Here is a 27282-nt window from a genome sequence, read left to right on the forward strand (position 1 = left end):
TAAAGTACTGCTTCCAGCTCTCCATCATCAAAGTAGAAATCTTCAATTGAAAAGAAGAGAGGGGGAGGAGAAAGGAAGAGAGAAAGGGAGGGAGGGAGGGAGGGAGGGAGGGAGGGAGGGAGAAATCTTCAATCATTTGACTGGTTTTGACCCAAGGAACAGCACTGCTGTGAACCATAGCCCACAGCTATAGGAGCAGCTGGGGGAATCATTGTAGCAAGGCTGTGAGATTTTTATTACTTTCTCTGAGGCAGAAACCATGGGACTATGTTGACATTCAATTACAACTTTCTTTGTTGTTTGTTGTTTTTGTTGTTGTTGTTAAAGGATATAATGGGAAAAGTTTCTCTCTAATCTATTCGTTAAGATTTAAGCTTTACCTGAGGCTATCTTCTAGGGGATCTGGGCTAAGATTGTTTCTAGAAGGAAAATTTATTACATGATGGTGTCAAGGGTGTCAGGTCCTAGCACTCTTGTGACATAGATATCAAAACAGTTCAAAATGAGGGCAGACATGGGAAGCAAAAGAAAAGAAGAATATGCAAACTTCACCTATTAGTAATTTTCCTTACATCTTACCATACCACACATTGGCTTTTGCAGCAATAGCCTCAGAAGATTCATCAAAGAAATATGAACGAATGGGAAGGAGACAGTGTAAAATGTGTGCCCATGTTTGGGCTAAGACATTGTTGAATCCGTGTCAGAACTGTATTTCTGGAATCCCAATTTATAGACAGGAACCTTTCTGGACTACTTTATAGAAAGGATTGTAGAAATTTGGATCGTAGTCCAAATTCCTCTAGTTACACATGATAAGACAAATTCTCTATGAAGAGACAGATTAAATCGCTGGGATAATTGATGGCTCTAAAGAAATCCTTACTCACTAGAGTTGAATTCCTTTTGCACTTAGTCGCTAAGAATATTTTATGAGTCTAGCCTATCTTTTACAGCTTTCCAGCTTTTAAGATTATCTCATGGCTGGGCACAGTGGCTCACGCCTGTAATCCCAGCACTTTGGGAGGCCAAGGCAGGCAGATCACGAGGTCAGGAGATTGAGACCATCCTGGTCAACATGGTGAAACCCCCTCTCTACTAAAAATACACAAATTAGCCAGGTGTGGTAGGACTTGCCTGTAGTCCCAGCTACTCGGGAGGCTGAGGCAGGAGAATTGCTTTGAACCTGGGAGGCAGAGGCTGCAGTGAGCCGGGATCGCGCCACTGCACTCCAGCCTGGCGACAGAGTGAGACTCTGTTTCCAAAAAAAAAAAAAAAAAAAAAAGATTATCTCATATGATCAAGGATGGTCCTCTGGCACATACTTACCAGTTACTTGCATTACTTTCTGTTATGTTTCCACTGTAAAGATGTAGCCTAAAAGTGGTTTTTATTTTGTGTGCTTTCTTAATTTTGCTTAAGTGAATATTTTGATTAAATTTCAATATTGTACACCCTGTGAAAAGAAATTTTTTTTTTTTTTTTTTTTTTTTTTTTTTGAGACGGAGTCTCACTCTGTGGCCCAGGCTGGAGTGCAGTGGCCAGATCTCAGCTCACTGCAAGCTCCGCCTCCTGGGTTCATGCCATTCTCCTGCTTCAGCCTCCCGAGTAGCTGGGACTACAGGCGCCCGCCACCTGGCCCGGCTAGTTTTTTGTATTTTTTAGTAGAGACGGGGTTTCACCGTGTCAGCCAGGATGGTCTCGATCTCCTGACCTCGTGATCCGCCTGTCTCGGCCTCCCAAAGTGCTGGGATTACAGGCTTGAGCCACCGCGCCCGGCCAAGAAAATATTTTAATAAGTTACTATGCTTAGGGTTTACATAATACATCCGATAAGCACCATTCATTTAAGCATCTACAATATTTTAGCTGTTACATACAATATAGATGGCAAGGATCAATATTTACGGACTATTCTTAATAAGGTTACTGTCTCTTACAAACATTTATCAAAAAGCTATGATACAAGTTAGAGTGAGAACTAGGAGAGATATCACATCTCAACTTTCTATTTTATCCATAAATACAGAGGATGGATAAATTTTATCTTCAAATACCCAGAATGGGTACGTTTTTACCCTATATAACAGTGTATTGTATGTAATACATATATTGTTTATTGTATGCGAGTTCACAAAATATTTTTTCTATGTTAGTATGTTAAGGAATGTAGATGCGAGAAGTGTTCCTGGAATTCCATGGCTCATTAATGAACAGAAGCTTTTTGAATGGGCAAATGAAGTCAGAATTGATCCAAATAATCCAGAATATTCTGATTTAATGGAATTTGTTATGGTAAGTTAAAGCAAGTATCAATACTGTAAACATATTCTGTTTCCTAAGCTCTACCCCCCTTTCTCCCCCATAGTTTGGTATATATTTTTCTAGGCTCTAGGGTTTATGTAAAAGTAAATCTGAGGACAGAAACCATTTTCAACCAGTGTACAATACTGTAAAGACAATTAGAAACTCAGCAACTGAAATAATTCCTCCTTTAGGCCTGATGGATGGTCCTCTGCCACTACTTAGCAGCCACAGCACATCCGACAGTCTTTTATGCTAACATCTATTGTGCAGTTACCATGTGCCAGCCATAGTATTAGATACTGAAGATATTGAGATAATTTATAAACACACTCCTTGTCTCAGACTCTATTATGTAGTCACTTCTACTCTTCTTTATTGCCAGCTGAACTGCTGTATGTACCTCACACATGCTTTCTTTATACCTTTATTCATGCCACTGCTCTGCCTAGAGGGGCATCCATAACAGTTACCTTATTCACCCTGCAAGTCTAATAAATGCTTCCCTGGTAACCTCAGTTAGGCACTGCATCTTCTTTCCTTGCTTTCCTGTTAACCTTTCTTCTACTTTTTTAAAAAATCAACTCTTATGACTCTAATTTCATTCTGCCTTTTACTGTAGGTTTTTTTTTTTTAGACAGAGTCTCGTTCTGTTGCCAGACTGGAGTGCAGTGGCGTGATCTTGGCTCACCACAACCTCCGCCTCCCAAGTTCAAGCGATTCTCTTTCCTCAGCCTCCCGTGTAGCTGGGATTACAGGCATGTGCCACTGTGCCCAGCTAATTTTTGTATTTTTGATAGACAGGGGGTTTTACCATGTTGGCCAAGCTGATCTTGAACTCCTGACCTCAGGTGATCCACCCGCCATGGCCTTCCAAAGTGCTGGGATTACAGGTGTGAGCCACTGCACCTGGCCTACAGTAGTTATTCATTCATATATTTTATTTTTCCTTGTGGAACTACAGCTAATAAATCTGCATCTCTCTGATGGCAGCTAGCACTATTCCTTGCATGTACTATGCACTCACATTTGCATTTGTTGAATAAAACAACCCATAAATTAGATTGCTGCAAGTAAGCTCCCTAGATAAGAGCTTCTCAGCTGAGGTGCAGAATTGGTTATAGGTATACAGAAGTATTGATCCTCTGTCAACTCAGGACAACCAGATAGGAACAGTCTCATCTGTCCTATCAGTGTACAATACAAAATTCAGTGTACAGTACAAATATTTTCGTTTTCTTTGTAAGTCATGACTGGGAAAAGGTTGGAAAGCCACAAAGGCTGGATTCTATTTTGTTTTGTTTTATTTTGTTTTTTATATGTTCTAGACTACAAACTCAATTGCTCCATTTCCTACTTATATTACCACTCAGATCTCACAGTTGAGGGGGAAAAAGTCTTTTGAAGTAATTCCTGAATTTTAAAAAATTAGTATTTTAAGTAAAGACTTTGCATTTTTATGTTTTACAGTACATGAGACTTAAGGGGCAGGATATTCCAAAGTATTTTCGTCTTGAACAGTTGCAAGATGAATTTAACTTTGTTTCTGAAGAGGAAATGGCAAAGAGTAAACGTTTCCAGCTATTGCAACTTAGAAATGCAGGTCAATTAGATAATTTCCTTCTACAGCAAATGCCCCTCCATGACACAGAGATTCCAGATTTACTCTTCCAGGTATTTGGTTTCTATTTGAATATGGCTTATTGTATGATAAAGTTAACAGTTTGCTGCTTTAACCCTATCTTAATTTATTTCTTTTTTTTTAAGCTAATAATCTGTAGACAGATTTCCTCCCTTCTCTATAGGCATTAAAAATGTACGTATCTCCCAAATTCCAGAAATTCTTCAGCTTGACTTTACAATTTAGTGTTGTCTAGTCTATTCAGTATTTAGCAGCCAAAATCCTTTAGGCATATTCTAAATTTATGTAACTATTGTATTTTTGTTATTGTAAAATGTATCACAGATTTAAAAGCGGCTTTGGGAGTAAGGGGGAGAGACACTACCGCAATAAACATTACTTATAAGGCCCATCTCAATGTTAGAATCTTTAAAATATTTCTAAAAGAAAACAAAAGCTGGAATGCACGATAGGTTCTCACCAGCTGGTGCCAGCCAGCTCTAGCACACTATCAAATAAAGCTAGCTTTTCATATTAGTTGCTTTAAGTTTGCTACTTGGTGAAATTTGGATATGGATCAAATATTAGATAATACTGGAGAATTGCTGGTGGTGCTTATGGCATTGTGGTTATGTAGAAGCACGTCCTTAGTCTTTGGAGATTCATACTGAAGTATTTATCTAGAGATGCTTAAAGTGTCATGATGGCTATAATTTACTTGAGAATATGTTAGCCGAAAATAAAATAAATAAAAACAGGTAAAACACATATGATAAAATATTAATTATTTAATCAATGGGGTAGGGATATGAATTTTAATATTTCTTTTTTTCAGTCAGGTGCAGTGACTCATGCCTGTAATCTCGGCACTCTGGGAAGCCGAGGCAGAAGGATAGTTTGAGTCCAGCAGTTTGACACCAACCCGGGCAAAATAATGAGATCTCATCTCTACAAAAACATAAACAAAATTAGATGGGCATGGTGGAGCACACCTGTAGTGCCAGCTACTTGGAGGCTGAGGTGGGAGGATCACTTGAGGTCAAGGCTACAGTAAGCTGAGCTCCTGCCACTGCACTGCAGCCTGGGCGACAGGGTGAGACCCTGTCTTAAAAAAAAAAAATTATACACACACCCACATACACGTGTGTGTATATATATTTTTACTTTTCTACATGTTTGAAAATATGAAAAAAATTAAACAAAAATAAATAGCATCTAATATACTAGTAAAACCCCACTAAAAATGTAATTTAACAAATATATAGGCTGGGCGCAGTGGCTCAAGCCTGTAATCCCAGCACTTTGGGAGGCCAAGACGGGCGGATCACGAGGTCAGGAGATCGAGACCATCCTGGCTAACACAGTGAAACCCCATCTCTACTAAAAAAAATACAAAAAACTAGCTGGGCGAGGTGGCGGGCGCCTGTAGTCCCAGCTACATGGGAGGCTGAGGCAGGAGAATGGCGTAAACCCAGGAGGCGGAGCTTGCAGTGAGCTGAGATCCGGCCACTGCACTCCAGCCCGGGTGACAGAGCAAGACTCCGTCTCAAAAAAAAAAAAAAAAAAAAAAAAAAAATCACTTGTAAGAGCAATAAAGACTGTAAGATACATAGGAATATATTTGACAAAAGTTGTGCAAAAATTCAACAGATAACATTTTGAAGTATTTTTGAATGATATACAAAAGAATCTGAGTAAATGTTCATTGATAGGAAGAGTCAACATTGTAAACTGCCAAAACTACCCATATTAAGCTGTAAATATAGAAATGCAATTCCCAACCAAAGAAATAGAATAGGCTTATTATGCATATGTGGAAATTTTATATTTGACAGCATTGTCTTTACAAATCAGTTGGAAAAGAATGAAGGATGCATTAACTGGTTCTGGAATCGTTATTCATACATGTGGAAAGAAATAAAATTAGATTCAGATATCAGAAAAGAAATAAATACCATGTGTAGTGAAGATTACTTGTGAAAAGCAAAACTGCAAATGGGCATTTCAATTTTGGGATACAAAGGTATTTCTTAAATAAGACATGAAAAGTATAAATGATAAAGAAGAAGATTAGTTAATTTTTCTTTGAGATGGAGTCTCACTTTGTCACACAGGCTGGAGTGCAGTGGCGTGATCTCGGTTCACTGCAACCTCCACCTCCTGGGTTCAAGTGATTCTCATGCCTTAGCCTCCCTAGTAGCTGAGGCTACAGGTGTGCGCCACAACGCCTGGCTAATTTTTGTATTTTTAGTAGAGACGGGGTTTTGTCATGTTGCCCAGACTGGTCTTGAACTCCTAACTTTAAGTGATCTGCCTGCCTTGGCCTCCCACAGTGTTAGGATTACAGGCGTGAACCACAGTGTCTGGCCAGATTAATAAATTTTGTAACATTAAAATTAAAAGCCTACAGATTAGAAAAGTTATTCCTTACATATATAAAATTAAAATATTAATATCCAGAGTATTGTGTTAACTCCTAAAACTTAATACTTTAAAAGTAAATAAAGTGATGTGAGGCCGTGCACGGTGGCTCACGCCTGTAATCCCAACCCTTGGGAAGGCTGAGGTGGGCAGATCACAAGGTCAGGGGTTCAAGACCAGCCTGACCAATATGGTGAAACCCCATCTCTACTAAAGATAGAAAAATTAGCCAGGTGTGGCGGCACACACCTGTAATCCCAGCTACTTGGGAGGCTGAGGCAAGAGAATCACTTGAACCCAGGAGGCGGAGGTTGCAGTGAATTGAGATTGTACCACTGCACTCCAGCCTGGGCAACAGAGTAAGACTCTGTCTCAAAAAAAAAAAAAATGTAAATAAAGTGGTATGAAATGGCAATATAATATTTTCTTAAATAAAAGTTGTTACTTGCAAAAGAATTAATTTCAGGATTTCTTATGGATAATTAGAAGGACAAGTAACTTACCTTCATATAATGGAGCATACGTTGTTTCGTGGCTGAAGATTCTAAAGTATTTACTTCATTATTTTTGTATAGTCTTTAATAATATCTATAATATAAAATCATTTCCAAGTGCTTTGGGGATATATAATACTGAAAATGCATAAATAACAAATGCAAATTTACTTTATTTAGATGAAGCATCCTGACAAATAATCTTATACTGACTATATATGTCATATTAAAATTATTGATTATAGTCAACGCACGTTGACTACTTACTATATGCCAGGCTCTTTACATATATTGTTTCAATTAAGTCTCACAAACAATCTTGTGACAGAGGTATTATTATTATTATTATTGAAGAGGAAACTGGGGTCTGGAGCAGTTAATCAGCTTTTCCAAACCACACCAGTTAGTAAATGCCCAGGCCAACTTGAACCCAGGACTGTCTTCTTCCAATGCCCATGCTCTTAACCACTTATTTTGTTTTTAGTGATACAGGGCAAATGCATACATGAAGAATCTTTTCTCAATCCTCTTCACTTTTTAAAAAATCATTTTCTCAGTCACAAATCTTGTTCTTAATCATTACTCTAATTTAAAAGATGAATGGACTTCAATCTAGACCCAAACAGAATATAGTTAGAAACTGGTTTTAGCTCATCCTCAGTGGGAGAATCTAGAAGAAATGTTTTCTTCTCTCAGTCTCAGAGTGTTTCCAGTGTCTTACACATGGACCGAAGTGACTAGTGATATTTATTGCAATGTGTCATATGTAAACTCTTCGTTACATTCAAGAAGTGAAACTAACAATTCTGTATTTAGGAGTATGAAAGTCAGAAAGAGAAGGAGGTATCCATTTCAGATGTAAATTCTATTACAGCACAAAGGATTAATTCTGCCAATTTGCTGAAAAAGGTAACCACACAGTATCAGAAATATATTTGCATTTGTTTTTGTGAAAACTTGTCTGCTAGATCCATGGTATTATAGTCTTTCCAGAGAGTCAGATGGACGAATCCACTCACTCATCACCTCTTTCATATCACTGAGGAGTTTTCTGTTCTTTTCAGACCTCTTTATGAGAGTTAGGTTACCTCATTGACAGTGAACTCATTATTAAAGCACATCCCAAACTTTTCTGTTTAAACATAAATTTTAAAGACTTCCCATCTCTTCTTTGACTCTAAAAGTTCACCTTGAGAGATACCCCATCATTTTGCCAGAACCCCTGTATTTACTGGTGCCTCATGATGTCATGGACTATAGCAATTCAGGAGATGAAGGGATGAAGGAGCTACCAGAGGCACACAGACAGTATTAGAAAAATAGATATGCTTTGAAACAAAGCCAAATAGTGAATGTTTCCAAAACACTCTAGCAGAGCCTTAACCAGGTTTGAGTGGAATCCTTCACTGGATTTCATGCCTGATTTCTGTCGACCCCTCATCACGCCACTAGACTTTGTTAGCTTAGTGCAGGGGCGACATCTACAGATCCTTAGTGCCTAGCATAGTATCTTATACTTAGAAAATGCTGATAAATATTTGAGAAATTAATGAATTAAAGGATGGGAGCTGAGGTGGTTTCTACAACTCCTGCAAAGGTAGACTCTCACCCACCTACATCTTCTTTGCTGTAGAGCACCAGAGCAGCCTTGCAGGGTAATTTGAAAAGAAGCAGGGAAAGCTACAGAAAGATCTAAGAGATACATTCCAGATCCCTCATGGGGACAGGTGAGAGACAACCGTGTATAGCTAGTAGACCCCCAGGCAGGTGTGTTCTAAAGACCTGTTCTTACTACCCTGTGTGTCACCGGCGAGTAACCAAATCACTGAGTCCCACTTTATTTTTTACAAAAATGGACAATATTAATGCTTGCTTTGCTTTACATCCAATGTGAGGAGCAAATGAGATCAAACTGCAAGTATTCTTCTAGTTCGTACACTATGACTGTGAGATGGAATGTGAACTGCTGTAGCTCTCCCAGGCATGAGACAGCCCCCTTTGTCACTGGCAGCTGTTTTTCCCACTCATCCCTGACTCTCTTACTTCTTTACTAGCTCGCTCTATTTTTTAAGTTGGGATGTGCTTTAATAGTGAGTTTGTGCTCTCGGGAAATAAAGAAGTGTTCTTGCTTATAAGAAAAGAGAACACATATCCTTCTTATCCTGTTTCTTCTTTTTTATGTAAGGAGAAACCCACGAGGGAGGGTAGCAGACGGTTAAGAAGGACATAAGAGAGCAAGTATCTGAGGATGCTTGAACTTCATACAGGAATCCCGGAAAGGCACTTTCCAAACATTTTGTATTTAGATTTTAACTCCTTGTGAAGACTTCTTTGCTATCTGAGGACAGTTTAAAACTACAGGTTTGAAAAATAAAATAAAATGAAACCACTGGTTTGGTAGTTTTATGGGATAATTACTATAATCAAAGATACTGGAGAAGTTTGCTCCTGGAGGCCTATTAGGGCCATAGGTACCTAAATCCTTCCATGGGAGGAACTCATGCAACTGTGAGTTATGTGCATTACATTTCCTGCTGTGTTACTGGAGTCAGTGATGGCTGAGGCCAGGGTTACAGCAGTACGGAATGAGGTCCCAGTAGTCTCAAATATTACTAGAGAAAACTTTTACTGAAATGTTTTCTCTAAGAGGGTAGCACATCTCTTCAATCTGTCCATTTCATCAATTTATTCAACAAATATTTATCGAGCACATACTATAATTCCTGAGCTCCTTGAGTATATATTCTATAAGTTAGATAATGGGAGACACATTATTAGTATGTTACAGAGTGAAAGGTGCTATGAAACATAAAGTAGGAAGAGGGAACAGGCGTTCTGGCGGAGGCGGAGGTAGGGGGCGTTGGGGTGAGTAGGGGCACAATTTTAAATAGAAGTAGTCAAAGAATCTGGTAAGAAGGTAACACTTCTGCAAAAGACCTAAACGAGATGAGGAAGATAGCCATGGAAGTTTAGGGAAAGAACATTCTAGGCCGATGGAACCAGCGTAGAAAACTCGGCATAGAAGCACACCTGGCCCGTGAGAGGAACAGCCAGGAGCTCAGCCTGCATCGTGCCAAGGGAGAGTGGGAGAAGAGAGAGAGAGTGGCCAGTGAAGGGGCCACCGAGGTCTTGTTCACCTTCAAGGGAAACAATTTGTTGTCCGTGTGGCAGGATAATTTTTAGGAGTTATGTTTTTCCCATTCGCCTCTCACCACTCTATTTTCCTACCTGCTTCAAGAAGATAACTAGGGTCTAGGTTACGTTGTCTCCAGAATGATCTTTGACAGGACAGAAAGCAGAAAATTGCCTCCAGACCTGCCTCTGTCTGGTTTCGTATCTGAAAAGCTAAAGACAGGGTAAAAGGAGAAAGGGAAGGATTTCCTCAGACTAAAAAGGAGATGTTCAGAATCCTTGGAGGAACTAAGGTCTGTGGGTTCTCCAAGTAGGAAGAGCCCAAGGAGATGGCTTCCTTCAAGCACTGACTTTCTTGCCAGAATGAGGTCTTAAAGTCAGAATAGGATTGACTTGAAGGAAATACAGAAATGGGATCACATTTCCTTGTGTTTGTAGATCAAGACTCACATCCATTACTAGTGGCTATTGTAGAAGTGGATTCACAGGGCAGTCGTCTCCTTTGGTGAAAACTAGTTCTGGCCACATACACTGTGAGTTAGAGGAAAAAAATAACAGAGCAAAGAGTTTAGGATGAGATGAACTAGATGTAGGACAAAAAAAGTGGAAAGAAATAAACTACCTTTGGCGTGACAGTGTGAAAGTTGGAAATGACTTTAATAATGGCAGCAAACAGAATAGTATTTTCACTTGTCTAATCCCCCACTCCATTCATTGCTTGCAAAAATTAGGAGTAAAATATAGTGGCACCAGTAGCATTGTAAATACTTAACCTTAAAATATAAACAATACATTTATTTATTAAATTCTAAAATTTTTTTAGGTGAGAAGGTTGATAATGAAGAGAATTGTTAAAATTAGCAAATGTAACTTGTCAGATATTGTGACTGATTATGAAGAAATTGTATCTACAAGGTAATTGCTAAAGACTATTAAGTATGAAATATAAACCTTTAAGATAATCTCTTTAAAATCCTCTAAGTTCTCTATTTCTATTTTAATTAAGCCATATGTCAGAAGATGCAGTTTCAGATCATAACGTGAAATACAATGACTTAAAATATTTGGTCAATTTAAAGTTGCATTTTGGGATATCTACATGATATATTTTCAATTATATAGTATTTGGGGGCAGTTTTTTTGCCCTCTCCTTTGACAGGTTTTAGGGCAAGAAAGAAAAATTCAAGAAACATGTTTGTCCCAAATTAGTTTTGCCCTAAGATTTCCTGTCCTGAGACTGCTAAGGGAAAAGATGTTGCTGCTAGCACCATGCTAAGCCTGTAATCTCCCCTTTGCAAAACAGAAAATCCTCAGCTGTACAAAGGTGCTGAGATCCACAGGCAGCAGCTGGGAGAGCGTTTGGTGAAGTCACTCAATTCTCATACTGTTCTATCTGTGAACTAAGGGTAGGAACAGGGCTGTCTCTGGGAAAACTCCCTGGAGGACACATGCAGACTCGGAATGATCAATAAGGTTTTAACTCATTTAGGATGCTGAACTGTATTGTGTTTTACTTTTCAGTCCTTGAGGGAAAAATGAGTGAGAACATAAAACTATAATTCTATGGATTTGTGTTGCCCAGGTTGGCGGCATATACAACTAATTCTAGTTTCAGAGCCATGTAGAAAATGTTAATATTCGGGCACTTTCAAGAGAATGATTCCTGAACAATGAATAATCTTCCAAAAGATCATCATGTTTCATGGCTTTACCTCTCCATGTCCACGTCTCTGTTTGGACCATGTACCCAAAGGGCAAGGAGCAATCACGGTCTCTCTCAACATGAGGGAACATAGCATCTCTCCCTTCCTATGCTAAGAAAAAGATTTCTCCTTAAGACAATTCAGTCTCCCCTCCATAATGCAGAGAATATGGTTCAGAATAATGGTCTCATTTCAATTACTCAAAAGACTGATATCTTTTAAAACCAAGAAAAGCAAACGAGGCTAATGATCAATTTTTACTCTTTAGCCAATTGACAGATGCAGTTTGTCAGTTTGTTGAACCACGGAGAAAGTTAAAACCTCAGAGGAAAGAAAGGAAAAAAGTCAGAGCACAGACGATCTCTGATGGAGATATTAAGATTCTTGTCCGAATAGTGAGGGCCTATAATATTCCCACCAGAAAAACAACAATTAATAGGTAAGGCAATATGCCCCAATTTTTAGAGTTGCAAAAGGTCTACCTTAAATATGATAATTCTCCATGCTGTTCTATTTGTAAACCTTCGCACTTTGTTAATGCTCCATATACATAAAATGAATGAAAATTGAAATCTTCATTTGCATAGTCAAACCTACCGTCAGTGCCATGTATTAAGAGTTTTCTGGGGTTCAAGATTCCCGGAGTAACTTTAACATGTATATTTTGAGGGTATGGGCTGCATTCTCACCTTCTCATACTGTATCAAGTAAATGCCTTTGTCTCTATTCCCTGTTGTGAAAATTCTGAAGCTTCTGCTGCCAACTGCCCTATTCCATGCCACTGACTCTCTCAGTACTGGAAGCAGAAAGCTGGAGAAAATGAGTGGGACACTAATTTTGTTTTGGGAAATGCCCCAGGAAAGCTGTGAAGCAAATGTGGAATGGTGTGTAAAATCAGAATTGCTACAGTTGCACCCTGCTGTGTTTTAGACCTGCTATTTTTAGGTAACATCTACAAATTGTATGTGCCCCAGTGGGTTTTATTTGTGTTTTGGGGGCAGAGGATACATGGGGCCAGAGTGGACATCACCAGTGGATGGGCAAAGTATAGCATCATGAATATTAAGTGCCCACAGTTATTTAGTGTATCCTGGATATTTAGTGTCTCATATATTTAGTGTCAATATGATTTATATATTACTAATATTTAGTACCCAAATGCCTTAAGAATGTTAGGCATTCCCCTCTGTCTGTGCTCAGTACATGTGCCCTGCTTGCTTACATTTATGCCTACCACAACTCATGAATTCTTCCTATGAAAAACAAACATTTTGTTTCCTGGCTACTAATCTATAGTTAACATCTCTTAAAGGTTTTGCCACTGTCTTACAAATTACAGTATTGTTCATCTAAAAGGATTAAATATGCTCAAAACAAATGCATATTTCAAAGGCTGTTTTGTGAAATAAAGACATATAAAATCCCCACCATTTTCTATAACATCCTGCTGTTAAAAAAAAAAAAAAGAATATTGTAACACCAAAAAAGTAGGAGGGATATATTCTTAAAGTATAACTTGTAATATATATATATAGTGTGTGTGTATATATATACATAGTATGGTCTAGCCCTGTGGGGCTTAGTGGGTGTTCTCCCCATGTGCGGAGATGAGAGATCATAAGAAACAAAGACACAAGACAAAGAGATGAAGAGAAAACAGCTGGGCCGGGGGGACCACTACCACCAAGATGCGGAGACTGGTAGTGGCCTTGAATGGCTGGGCGCACTGATATTTATTACATACTAGACAAGGGGGCAGGGTAAGGAGGGTGAGTCGTCCAAGTGATTGATAAGGTCAAGAAAGTCACGTGATCATGGGACAGGGGGCCCTTCCCTTTTAGGTAGCCAAAGCAGAGACGGAAGGCAGCATACATCAGCATTTTCTTCTATGGCACTTGTAAGAAAGATCAAAGACTTTAAGACTTTCACTATTTCTTCTACCACTATCTTCTGAGAACTTCAAAGAGGAACCAGGAGTGCGGGAGGAGCATGAAAGTGGACAAGGAGCTTGACCATTGAAGCACAGCACCACAGGGAGGGGGTTTAGGCCTCCGGATGACTGCGGGCAGGCCTGGATAGTATCCAGCCTCCCACAAGAAGCTGGTGGAGCAGAGTGTTCCCTGACTCCTCCAAGGAAATGAGACTCCCTTTCGTGGTCTGCTAAGTAACGGGTGCCTTCCCAGGCACTGGTGTTGCCGCTTGATCAAGGAGCCCTCAAGCAGCCCTTATGTGGGCGTGACAGAGGGCTCACCTCTTGCCTTCTAGGTCACTTCTCACAATGTCCCTTCAGCACCTGACCCTATACCCGCTGGTTATTCCTTGGTTATGTTAGTAATACAACAAAGTGTAATATTAAAAGCTAATGATTAATAACGTTTATACTAATGACTGATAATGTCCATGATCATCTCTATATCTAATTTGTATTGTAACTATTCTTTATTCTAACTACTTTCTCTATTACACTGCAACAGTTTGTGCCTTCAGTCTCTTGCCTTGGCACCTGGGTAATCTTCCACCCACAATATATATTTTAATTGACATCCATCATGAATAACTTGCCCTTTCTTCCCCTTTTACTGAATACCTGTGAATATTTTATCATAGACCAGATCTAATCCATAGTTCAGTATTTAGGAGTTGCGCTTCCAGAGTAGTAATTATCAAATGTTTAGCTGTAACCACACATGATAAGACAATTCAAAGCAAACTCAGTAAGAACCATAGATACTGACTTATATATCTTCATAAGCACAGGAAAAGCCCACCCACTCCTACCAAAACTAATTAAAACTAATTAAGGTGTATGTCTCTATATTGTTTTTCCTGAAGAGCCTTGGATATGCCTACTTGTTCAAAATCATCTATATCTTTCCTCAGACTTAAAGAAACAATCAAATCAGTAGCCTCGGATGAGATCTTACATGAGATAAGTATTTAACACTTCTATAAAGTACAATATTGATTATGTTTATTTTGAATTACAATTGACTCTTAATTCATCTCTCCATCTATATTTTCTTTGGCTTCCAGTTTATTTTCCATGACACAGTAAAGGTGGCATTTATAAAATGTAATTCTAACCATTTCATTCCCTGCTCTCAGGGTCTGTATGATAAGGTATAAGCTCTTTAAAATGGCTACAAAATCTTCAGGCATCAGGCCCACGCCTACAATCAGCCTCATCTCTCTCTATCTTGCATATCGTGCTACTCCTTGTTCCACGAGGGCCCTACTAGTTGTTTCCTTTGCCTGGAATGGCCTCGACACATATCCATGTTATTGTCCAAATGAACTACGATTTAAAGTTTCAGAGCACACGCTCAAACAATGATACTCTCCTTATTGTCACCCCCCAAAAGTTAATAATTCCTTTTCCTGAATAATTTTCATACCTTAAAGATATTTCTCTAATTTCTCACATTTCATTGCACTTGTTTGTTTATCTGTATGTTTTCTCCTGATAGACTAAAATCCCTAAGAGAAAGTTCTGTTTATCTTTAGATCCTAGAAAAGTACCTGATATAGAATAGACACAATAGATGTTTATTCAATAGATAAATAAATAATGGTCGTTTGAAAAACTAGAAAAATTAAGCCATGTATTTGCCAAGTAATTTCCTAGGCCTCTATCTTTATCGTCTATATACAGTATTTCAAAATCTAGTCAATGTTTATTATGTGTTTCAGGATACTGTAAATCCATTCGTGGAAGTTTCTTTCCAGCACACTGTATACCAAACCAATACAGCAAGTGGATCTCATCCATGCTGGAATGAGGAAATTAAAGTAGATTTTATGTAAGTTGGAGTTCATTTTTCCATAGCTCCTAAAAAAAGAGCAATAACAAAATTATTTTCTTGAGCCACTTATTGAAAATAATTATTGAAATAGGCTTTATTTAAGCTTTTAAATTATGAAATATTTGATGCACATAAACTAATGTATATTGTATAGCATAATATATAATCTATATGTATATATAAACATAAGTTCTAAAGAAAAGTAAATGAATACCTATTTATTTACCATCCAGCTTAAAAATATATAGTATTACCAACACCTTAGAAGGCCCTTTGTGCCATTACCTAATGGCATCTTCTTTCTTTCTCCCCAGAGGTAATAACCATGAATGTGTTTATCATTCTTTCTCTCCTGTATGAGTTTACTTCATAGGTATTCATCCCTAAGTATGTATTATTTACTTATGTATGTTTTCAACTTTATATAAATTGAGTTATATTTGTGTATTCTTCTGTAATCTTGTTTCTTTAATCTTAATTATTTTGAAAGATTCATCCATGTTCATGCTTGTAGCTGTTTGCTGTGGTCTAAATGTGCTCCCCAAAATTCATGTGTTGAAAACTTAACTCCCAATGTTGGGAAGTGAGGCCTATTGGGAGGTGTCTTAGGCCATGAGAACTCCACCCTTATGAATAATGTCATTATAAAAAGGGCTTGCAGTGTAGGTTCACTTTCTTCTACTCTTCTGCCATGTAAGGACACAGCATTTGTCCCCTTTTTCCCTTCCACCTTCCACTATGTGAAGACACAGCAAGAAGGCCCTCACCAGACACCAGATGCTGACATCTTGATTTTGAACTTTGCAGCCTCCATAATTGTAGGAAATAAATTTCTGTTCTTTATAAATGACCTAGTCTCAGATACTCTGTTATGGCAGCACAAAATGAACTAAGACATTGTTATTTATTTATTTTTACTTCTATATTGTATTCTGTTGTATAAAAATGCCATAATTTATTTATACTTTCTTCTGTTGATGAACATTTGTCTTTTTGCTAGTTTTTGCCATTGCAAGCAATATTGCTTTGGACATTCTTGTACTTGTCTTCTGGAGCACATGTGCAAGAGTTTCTTTTTAAGATAGTGGCTCTCAGACCTTTTTAATGTATTCGAATCATCTAGACAGCTTTTTTTTTTTTTTTTTTTTTTTTTTTTAATTAGGACAGGATCTCACTCTGTTGCTCAGGCTGAAGTGCAGTAGTATAATCATAGCTCACTGACTCAAACTCCTGGACTTAAGTGATTCTCCTGCCTCAGCCTCCCAAGTAGTGGAGACTACAGAAATGTAGCATCACACCCAGCTAATTTTTTTAAAATTTTTATTTTTGTAGCACTAGGGTCTCACTATGTTGCCCAGGCTGGTGTCAAACTCCTGGACTCAAGTGATCCCTCTGCCTGGCCTCCCAAAGTGCTGGGATTACAGGCATGAGCCACCACACTTGGCCTGCTTCTTAAAACACAGATTGGTAAGCCCACTTCTCTAGTTTCTAATTCAGTAGGTCTGGGGTAGGGTCTGATAATTCCATCTTTAGCAAGTTCCCAGGTGGTTCTAATGCTACTAGTCAGGTGACACTTTGAGAATCTGTTTTCTAGGATATGTGTTCAAAAGTGGAATTGCTAGGTTGTAGCTGAAGTCAGCTTCAACTTTACTAGACAATGCCAAACTCTTTTCTAAAGTGATTATATCAATATACACTCCCAACAGCAGTATATACAATTTCCTTTTGTGCCATGTCTTCAATAATATTTTGTATTTTAAAAATTATTTTTCTCAATATGGTGGATCTAAAATTATATTCTCATTGTGTTTTAATTTATAATTTCTTCTTTTTAAAGAGGCAGGGTTTTTTTTTTTCAATTTTTTTTTTTTTTTAATTAAGAGACTTTATTTTTAGAGCAATTTTTGGCTCACAAGAAAATTGGGTGGGAAGTACAGAGTTAACCCCGTCACCACAGCACATTCACAGCCTCCCTCAGCATCAACATCTGCGTTGTGTGATATTTGTTATAATCAATGAGCCAACATTGATACATCATTATCAACCATAGTCCATAGTTAACATTAGGGTTCACTCTTGGTGTTGTACATTCTATAGGTTTTGACAAATGTACAGTGACATGTATCTACCATTATAGTATCACACAGAATGGTTTCACTCCCCTAAACATCCTGTGTGCTCTGTCTGTTCATCCCTCCCTCCCCCTGGAACCTTGCCAACCACTGATCTTTTTACTACCTTCACAGTTTTGCCCTTTAAAGAATGTCATTGTGTACATCAAGGTTCTCCAGAGAAACAGAAGCAATAGGATGTAGACAGAGAGAGAAAGAGAGAGCGAGAGATTTATTTTAAGAAATTGGCTCACATGATTGTGGAGGCTGGCAAGCCCACAATCTGCAGGGTAGGATGGCAAGCTGGAGACTCGGGAAAGAGTTACAGTTTAAGTCTGAAGGAAATCTGCTGGCAGAATTCCCTTTTCCACAGGGGAGACCAGTCTTTTGTCTATTAAGGCTTTTAACTGATTGGCTAAGGTCCACCCTTATCATGGAGGATGATCTGCTTTACTCAAAGTCAACTGGCTTACACTATACCTAAAAAATACCTTCAGAGGCCAGGCGCGGTAGTTCACGTCTGTAGTCCCAGCACTTTGCGAGGCCGAGGCGGGCAGATCACTTGAGGTCAGGAGATCAAGACCAGCCTGGCCAACAGGGTGAAACCCCGTTTCTACTAAAAATACAAAAATTATCTAGCTGTGCTGGTGGGCACCTGTAATCCCAGCTAGTTGGGAGGCTGAGGCAGGAGAATCACTTGAACTCGGGAGGCAGAGGTTGCAGTGAGCAGAGATCACGCCACTGCACTCCAGCCTGGGCGACAGAGGGAGACTCTGTCTCAAAAACAAAAAAACAAAACAAAACAAAAATCTTCAGATAAACATCTAGAATAATGTTTGACCAAATATATAGAAACTGTGGCCTAGCCCAGTTGACACATAGAATTAGCCATCGTAGTCATATAGTTGAAATCATACAGTATGGAGCCATTTCAGATTGGCTTTCTTCCATGAAAAACATGCCTGTAAGTTTTCTCCATGTCTTTTTATAGCTTGATTGCTTACTTCTTTTTACTCCTGCATAATATTCTATTGTATGGATGTATCACAGTTTACTTATTTATCCACATTGAGCTTCTTTTCATAGGTTCATTGGCCATTGGTATTTTCTTTTCAGTGAAATGCCCTTTCATTACTTTTGTCTATTTTTCTTTTTTTTTTTCTTTTTGGAAATTATTTTATTTCTTCCATAATGATTTAGAGGGACTATCTTCAAACTAGTACAAATATTTCATAAATAATATCTAGCTGTTTTCTAACCAATTGAGTAATTTGTTGCACAATAAGCCATGTCACATCTAAGCAAGAAATACATTAAGTTTGACTAGTAAAGACATTACATGAATTAGGATACAATTAAAATTTGCTTTAAATATTTATTTGAGGGAGAGGACACCACACTTCTGCTCAATGAAGAGAAACATTTTTACAGTCCAGAAGTCTTTTATTATCTTTTTTTTTTTTTTAACACCAATTATGCCATGACTTCATAGGGAATAGGTTCCCCCGGCAGCTCAGCCTCCTTCCCATTGGTTCTCACAAAGGGTGCTTCTCTGAGTGGAGCAGGCTGGTGCTTCAGTTGAACCCAGGTACCTTTCTCTCTGGCTTCTTTTTCTGATCATTTTCCTTCACATGTTTCAGGAAGCTATCTCCGCTATTAGAGTGCTTATGTGCTCAATACACACATTAATTCTCTTGGCAAGAATCTTGCCCTTCTTTGTTTACAACAATGCCAATAGCATTACAGATTCTTCCAGTTTTGCCGTGGTAACACTTGTAGGCATTCCTTTTTGAACAGTACCCATTCCCTTGATGTCTACAATATCACCTTTCTTATAGATTCGCATATACATGGCCAAAGGAACAACTCCATGTTTTCTAAAAGGCCTAGAGAACAAACATTGGGTACCTTTCCTCTTTTCCTTTGTGTTCATCATTTTGGCGAACTATGGAAGATGGCTGCTCTAGCCGAAAGGATACTTTTCTCTATTTTTCTATTGTTTTGTATTTATTTATTTATTTATTTATTTATTTATTTTTGAGACGGAATCTTGCTCTGTCGCCCAGGCTGGAGTGCAGTGGCGTGATCTCGGCTCACTGCAAGCCCCGCCTCCCAGTTCACGCCATTCTCCTGCCTCAGTCTCCCGTGTAGCTGGGAGTACTGGCGCCCGCCACCTCGCCCTGCTAAATTTTTTTGCATTTTTAGTAGAGACAGGGTTTCACCGTGTTAGCCAGGATGGTCTCCATCTCCTGACCTCGTGATCCGCCCGCCTTGGCCTCCCAAAGTGCTGGGATTACAGGTGTAAGTCACCGTGCCTGGCCTGTCTTTATTTTTTTTTTGAAGCAGTTCTTATCTTATGGATACCAGCCCTTTGTCAGTTATATGTGTTAAAACTGTCTTTCCCTAATGACTTGACTTTTCATTTTCTTTATGATGTATTTTGATGAAAAGAAGTTTTAAATTGTGCCAGTCCTTTCCTTTATGGTATGTCCTTTTTAAAAATCTTTAATAAATAGTTGTCCTCCTTTACTTTCCTTACTTTAGAACATATGTCAACTTGCATTAAAATTTTAGACCATTGCATTTTCTGAAGAATTAGTGAGGATATCTTTTTGAATAATATTCCTGTATATAAAAGTATTTTTAATTAAAATAGTTAATAAATCAGATTTTTAAATCCAAAAAGAAATATACACCTATGTTCCTGCTTGCTACCAAGAAGGAACAAAACAGATATAGACTAGAATAATCCTTTATGCGGTGTTTAGGGACACACACATACACACACTCATGACCCAGTAAAATGAATCTAATTCCATTGCCATTTCCTTTAGTATTGCTATGCTTTACTGCTGGGTATAAATTTCTTTCATGAGCAGGTATGTGTAGCTATTAAACATCTAAACATTTTTTCAATTAATATGTTTCTTTTTATTTTGAAAGGTGGGAAAATTGACTTCTTTTTCATACACGTAGAGCAGGATTGTCTTATGGATTAACCATCATTTTATATTATTTTTCTATAACTTATTTTCTATAATTTCCTATGAATATTTTATATTTCATGTTAGTTCATAGTTTATATGATTTTATAGGATTTCTATGCTTTGTCCGATGCTGTGTTAACATATATCCCTCACTAACAAAGGCTAAAGGAACTCTGAAGAACTGACATAATCACTTGCATATATGTGATGACATCTTGGAGGCTATGTAAACATTCACATCCCAGCCACCCCTTCTGAAAGTGAAAGGCTTCAAATCCTAAACAGGATTTGCAAAGAAAGGGAGACCCTGTTTGTGCCATTATTTCAACTTAGGGGTAGGGGAACTATAACGAAAAACACCTTAGAATTTTGTTAGCTTAGATGCTATGGAACTTCTGCTATTAGCAGAAATCAAATTCATTCTTCCGGATTCAACAGAGGCTCAATTATATTTTCAGAGTTGTTGGCCAGAGTTCCTAAACAGATATTCTTGTTATTTGGCTACCTGTCTGAATCTTGTACCTCTCACTTTGCGTTGTTCTCTGACACTTGCTTTCTTGAACTATTTATTCTTTGTGTGTGAAGGAAGTTATTGACTTAAAGGGAAATCTATTATATAATATCACATAATATCAAGTTAAATAATTAACATATAAAATGTATTTGTTTGAGAAGTTTGTAAATGTAAAATATGTGGTCATGTGTGTTTGGAAATACTTGGAATATTAATGTAGACATTAGAGTTAGAAGAAGTATACTGTATTAAATAAATTTAGGAGAACATAAAACAGTCAATAAGATACATAAACTTGTAAGTGAACTAATGAGAAGATTTGGGAGTGTTTGCATCCTTGCAATTATAGCAGTGAAACAGGCCAAGAACAATGTGGAGTGCAACCAAGTGGATCACAGGCTTTGGATAAGGCAAAACCATCCAGCTACTACTTTTTGATGCCTTTGGTTTAAGACCCCAACTTCCCTCTTCTTGTGACAGTTTAGTGAACAAAAACCACAAGCAAATTGATAAGTAGTCATAATAAATAATATTTATAAGTAATAAATAATATTAAATAATTAGCTCCATGAGCCCTTCCTGGAGGAAGAATTATGGTAACATTTGAAGAACATTTTAATAGAATACAGAATGCAAAATAATGCAGAAGGACTTAAGTGATGTCAGGAATAGACTAATAAGCTAAAAAATGTTTTAAGGATGACAGTTGTCCTTTCTCCTGCCAGCGTAGTGTTGTAAATAAGTATTGCCTCCCCTGCCCTTTCTTAGGTTCTGGCAGCATGAATGAAAGGAAATCCTTGAGGAACAAAGTAGGGGAGTCAGCTAGTTATTTTATCACTAGGAAATACAAGGAAACTTCCACTTAAAATTGTTCTCTAAACTCAACTAGCATTTTTCAATCATCATTGCTTATAGGTTTCAAAAAGTTACAGAAGCTGTTGAAGATCCTTTGAAATAGTGGTTGCTTCCTGTGTGTGTGTGTGTGTGTGTGTGTGTATACACACACACTCAATAAAAATATTAAAAAGAAGAAAAGCTGGGTTCAGATCGGGCTCTGTCATTTGCTGGTGGCATTACCTTGAGTAAGTTATTTAACTTCTCAGAGCTTCAGTTTCTCTGTGTAAAGTAACCTATTGTACAAGATTGAGATTGCCATCACTGTTAAATGTTTGATGGAGATTCAGTACACAAGCTGGAGCTGAGAGTGAAAGTTCATTGCTCATGATATACACTATCCTTTCAACTACCTCCAAGATATACTTAATCAAGAATGCCATCAGCAGACAGCCTGCAAAATTAAATGCACTCCATTATCCCAGTTTCTGCTTGGAGAAAATTAACATGGGAAAGAGAATAAATTCTGTGATTTATTTATTTATTTATTTATTTAGAGATGGAGTTCTAGTCTTGTTACCCAGGCTGGAGTGCAGTGGCGTGATCTCTACTCACTGCAACCTCCACCTCCTGGGTTCAAGTGATTCTCCTGCCTCAGCGTCCCGAGTAGCCGGGATTACAACCGCCTGCCACCAGGCCCAGCTATTTTTTTTTTGTACTTTTAGTAGAGATGGGGTTTCGCCATGTTGGCCAGGCTTGCCTCGAACTCCTGACCTCAGGTGATCCACCCATCTCGGCCTCCCAAAGTGGTGGGATTACAGGCATGAGCCACCGTGCCTGGCCATAAATTCTGTATTTAAAATCATATCTATTAACTGAGAATAAAAGAGCATTTTATCTCTATGGGAAACTAGCAGAATTTAAGATAGGTGAAAAATCTATACAATACTCCAAATAATCTTTGCAATTGATAGCTATAGTGAAAGCCTTTCTGTTCAACACTTAAACATTTTTATTTTTCATCTTAAGAGAGATGTAAATTACAAAGCACATGCTGGCTCTAACGAAAGGTAGCAGCCAGTCTTCAAAATATACAGCTTTTCCTTAGTTTATACTTCATAAAAGAAAACAACACAGGTGATTTTATAGTTCTTTATGAATAATGCTGTTAGGAAATAAGTGGATTTTGAGAAAATTAAGCATTTGAATATATTTTTCTTATTTGCAGCTCACCAGGACATGATTATAGCTTCTCAAGCTTATCTAAAATAAAAGATAATATATATATCAACATTTTTGATGAAATGATAACTGAAAAACATGAGGTAAAGTAGCATAATTATAATAGCCAATGCTGGAATAATTCTAAGGTCAAACTGAATGAAGTCTAGTAACACGTTTGTAAATATGCTTTTAGATGCAATGTCTATATCCAACATTTTCTTGAAAGGATTTGAGGCAACTTGCAATAAAATCAAACATATGACAAGTCAGTTAAAAAATAACAGAGATCATAAACCACATATAGGAGGAGGAGGAATAAATATACCAAGAACTTGGGAGAAGTAGGTTTCTGCAATAGAACATTACATTTAAATGTGAGCTTTCTGTAGCCAATACAGAAATATAATAGGTTACATATTTCTCATTATCTGATCAAAGAAAATACACTACTCCTACAAAAGAGATCAAATTATTCCTAAGGCTAAAATTCAGTTCTACTTAATCTAATTTCTAAAATTACTATCTTCCTCATAGTTGTGTAAAAGTTCCTAGCACAATGCCCAGCACCCTAGCAAGCTCTAAAATAAACGTTAGTTTCCTCCCTATTGAACTTGCTACTAAAAATATAAAAATGCATACCCATAGTCTCTACTCTTTTAAGGTGTGTAGATTAAATGCTTTAATAGAAATGTTTTCCAAATTCTATGGCAATGCTACTGAAGGAGCAATTAATTCTACCTGGAGGGACTGGGGATCCATGTCAGAGAAGTTGAACAAGACCTTGGAGAGTAAGGTACAGGAATGAGCCTTCTGTAAAAACCACTGCAAATCATAATGACTATGTTTTCCAACCCAGTTTTCCAGGAGATACAACACATATTCTTCTTAAAGAAACTTTAAATCAACCATGGTAAACGCTAAGGGTAAAATATTTAGCAATAATTTGGCGATAGCTTTTCTCCAAGGAGTTAAACTGAGTAATGTTCTGATGATCAACACTGATAATGGGTAAAGCTTAGAAAACCCAAAAGAATGTCTAACCAATTTTCTCTCTCAAAAGTGAATTGTCTCAAAGACTAATTTGGTCAGAATTGAGTAGCAGTTGATTAACAACTGAACCCTTGAAACTGCTTTGCATTGTTATTAGAGTGAGATTGTTGTTATTGGAATGAGATCCACATGCTTTAGGTGTCAGACTTGTTTGTGACAATATTGGCATGCTCTTTAAAAAAGGAAAGGGCCTTGCATTCTTGCCCTCCTCTCATGGACAGGGTTTTAGGGGAGCTATGGGCCAAAACATTCCATTGTCTTGTAAAAGACTAGAGCTAGGCTGAGCCCCGAGATAGCTACGCAGTTAAAAGAAGGTTTTAAGTTATCACTGAACATTATTTTGTCTAGAAATGTTTCATTTTTCCTCTGTGCCCCTCCTGTATATTTTCTTCCTGCTATCAACTGTTTTCTTACTTCCCACAGATCTCCCTTTCTTTAGTTATGTATTAGCAGAAAGCTGAAGACTTGGAACTCTCACAGACACGTAGCCTATTTTTAATGCTCGGCATGAAAGAGATGGGCTGAACTGCCTTTGGAACTGGCAGAGCAAGCCCCATGCATACTCCAGATTTAAAACCTAGGTTAACTGAAAGTCTAACAGAAATCCCAGTAGCCACGGAAAGACCTTAAACTAACCCAAAACTCAGATATTGGTTTAAATACTTTTAAAAAATAGTTATTTTCAAGATTTTAAAATTTATTAGCATATAAATTTTCAGCATAGTCTCATAATTTTTGACTTGCCATTATCTACTCTCCTCTGACTTCTAACTTTATCCAACCTTGTCTTTCAAGTTTTAAAAAAATTATTTAATTTGGAAGATGTTTGACTATTCTTTAAAGAACCAACTACTGTAATTGTTTTTACTTTTCACTTTTTTGGTTTTCTAATTCATTTATTTCTACTTGTATATTAATTTTTTCTCCCTATTCCCCCAGGACTATAATTTTTGTATTTACTTTTGCCAAATGTATTGAATGCCTAGTTTGTTTGATCTCTTGCCTTCTCATAAATAATGGAAACATTTGGAGACTATAAATTTATCTCTGTAAACATCTTAGACTATGTATTTTATATTTAGTGACTTGTTTATTTTATATATGTAATATATATTATATACATATAATTAATATATATATATTACATTTTCTTGCTTGGCCTAACAGTCTTCTAATATTGTATCTTTGCATTTTCAAATGTTTGAAAGACTTTTGTATAAACTTTTGATTTTAAATTTCAGTTTTATTACCTTGTGGAAATCATACTGTACATTTGAGCCTTTAGTCCATGGTTCATTTAATCAAGCCACTGTCCCAACTCTATGACTGTTAATTAACATACAAAGGTGTTCATCCTGATGACAAGATAAGGAACCCTATTGGGCAAGCTATGTTGCTCACAAAGAAATTATCTTCCATGACAAAGATGAAGGGGTTACTTTGATTTACAAGGGGTTGAGAGACTAAGTATACAGATATCTGAGTTTTATTTATATGAGTTATTTAAAGAGATGGTCCAATCATAACAGCACCTCTTCCACCATTTAACCATCAGAGTGCCTGGCCCTGCTTCAACTTACACCAGGATATGCAAACTTACCACATACACATTATAGCTCTGGATATTAAGTCTTGTTTTTATCACTTGATATATACAGTTCCCACACTAATAGATTCCTTAAAGGTCGCTTCATATATAATTCATATTGTTGATCTTAAAATTCTTTCATTGCTTCTCAGAGAGGATGCATAAGGAACCAATTTTACATACTTTTTATTTTTATTTGACTTTGAAGTTCAGGGGCACACATGCAAGTTTGTTATACAGGTAAACTTGTGACACGAGGGTTTGTTGTACAGATTATTTCATCACTCAGGTATTAAGCCTAGTGTCCATTAGCTGTTTTTCCTGATCCTCTCCCACCTCCCACCCTCCACACTCCAATAGGACCCAGTATGTGTTATGTCTCTCTATGTGTCCATGTGTTCTCATCATTTAGCTCCCACTTATAAGTGAGAGCATGTGGTATTTGGTTTTCTGTTCCTGTGTTAGTTTGCTAAGGATAATGGCCTCCAGCTCCATCTATGTAGGGAACTAATTCTAAAGTGAACTTTGATAGAGCTATAATCTATAGCCTGAGGCAAGGTAGACCTAAGAAGCCTCCAGCATCCCTGGGACTTAGGATGGAAAGATTAATGCAGTTGAGAGCACATCCGTCAGAATTCCAAGGACTTGATTGCTACAAAGCTACCTAAGTGTGCCTATTACCTTTTAGACTAGAGCAGCACAGTCCATCTTGCTCAGCTCTATTGTTGCTGGTTAGCCTCTGGATCTAAAAGACCCTTCTCATATTCCCTGGTAAGTAGATGGGGTAACTTCTTAAGTACAAAAAGTTGGAAGGGCTCCTAATGTCCAAAGCAGTGGTTATGAACTAAAGGGAGGAATCAGGGTTTTGGCAGCTTTTTTCAAACTTCAGCTATTTTCTTTCATTTTCCCTGGATTCTCTGGCCTTTGGTTGATGAAATGAAAAATATAAGTGGCCAAAAGATCATAGGGTGCTGCCAATGGGAGGGGTGGTGGTGGGAGCGAATGCCAATCCCTTTTATGCCTAATTCCTGCTTCTCCCTACTACAAATACTTTCTCTAATTTTGAAAACAGTGTTATTGAGGAATGATTAGCATACAATGATCTGCACATATTTAAAGTATATAATTTGACAAGTTTTGATATATGTATATACCAATGAAACCGTCATCGCAATTAAGATAATAAACATATCCATTACCCTCAAAAGTGTCCGCCTGCTCTGTTGGCATGTCTACCTCCTGCCAGCAACCAGTGATTTGTGTTCTGTCACTATCGTTTCTATTTTCTAGAATTTTATAGAAAATGGAATCCTATGGTATGTGTTTTGTTTTGTTTTGTTTTGGTTTTGCTTCTTTTACTCAGAAAGATTATTTTCAGATTCATTCATGTTGTAGTTGTATCAAACCAGTTCATTTCTTTTTATTATATAGCAGTATTCCATTGATAAACATGCACTTCATTGCTTGTTTATATATTCACCTGTTGATGGACATTT

General features: G+C 37.5%; 1 protein-coding gene across 1 annotated transcript in view; it reads left to right on the plus strand.

The window, feature by feature from the left end:
* CC2D2B (coiled-coil and C2 domain containing 2B) overlaps window positions 1-27282 on the plus strand; it is a 344324-nt gene that overhangs the window by 289969 nt on the left and 27073 nt on the right. The window contains 8 exon segments of the mRNA XM_050802958.1: window positions 2157-2295; window positions 3775-3978; window positions 7657-7749; window positions 10796-10887; window positions 11944-12114; window positions 14508-14628; window positions 15366-15475; window positions 23153-23249. Of these exon segments, the coding sequence (XP_050658915.1) occupies window positions 2157-2295; window positions 3775-3978; window positions 7657-7749; window positions 10796-10887; window positions 11944-12114; window positions 14508-14628; window positions 15366-15475; window positions 23153-23249 (1027 nt within the window).

The sequence above is a fragment of the Macaca thibetana genome, chromosome 9 (assembly GCF_024542745.1).
Source record: "Macaca thibetana thibetana isolate TM-01 chromosome 9, ASM2454274v1, whole genome shotgun sequence".
NCBI classification, from domain to species: Eukaryota; Metazoa; Chordata; class Mammalia; order Primates; family Cercopithecidae; genus Macaca; species Macaca thibetana.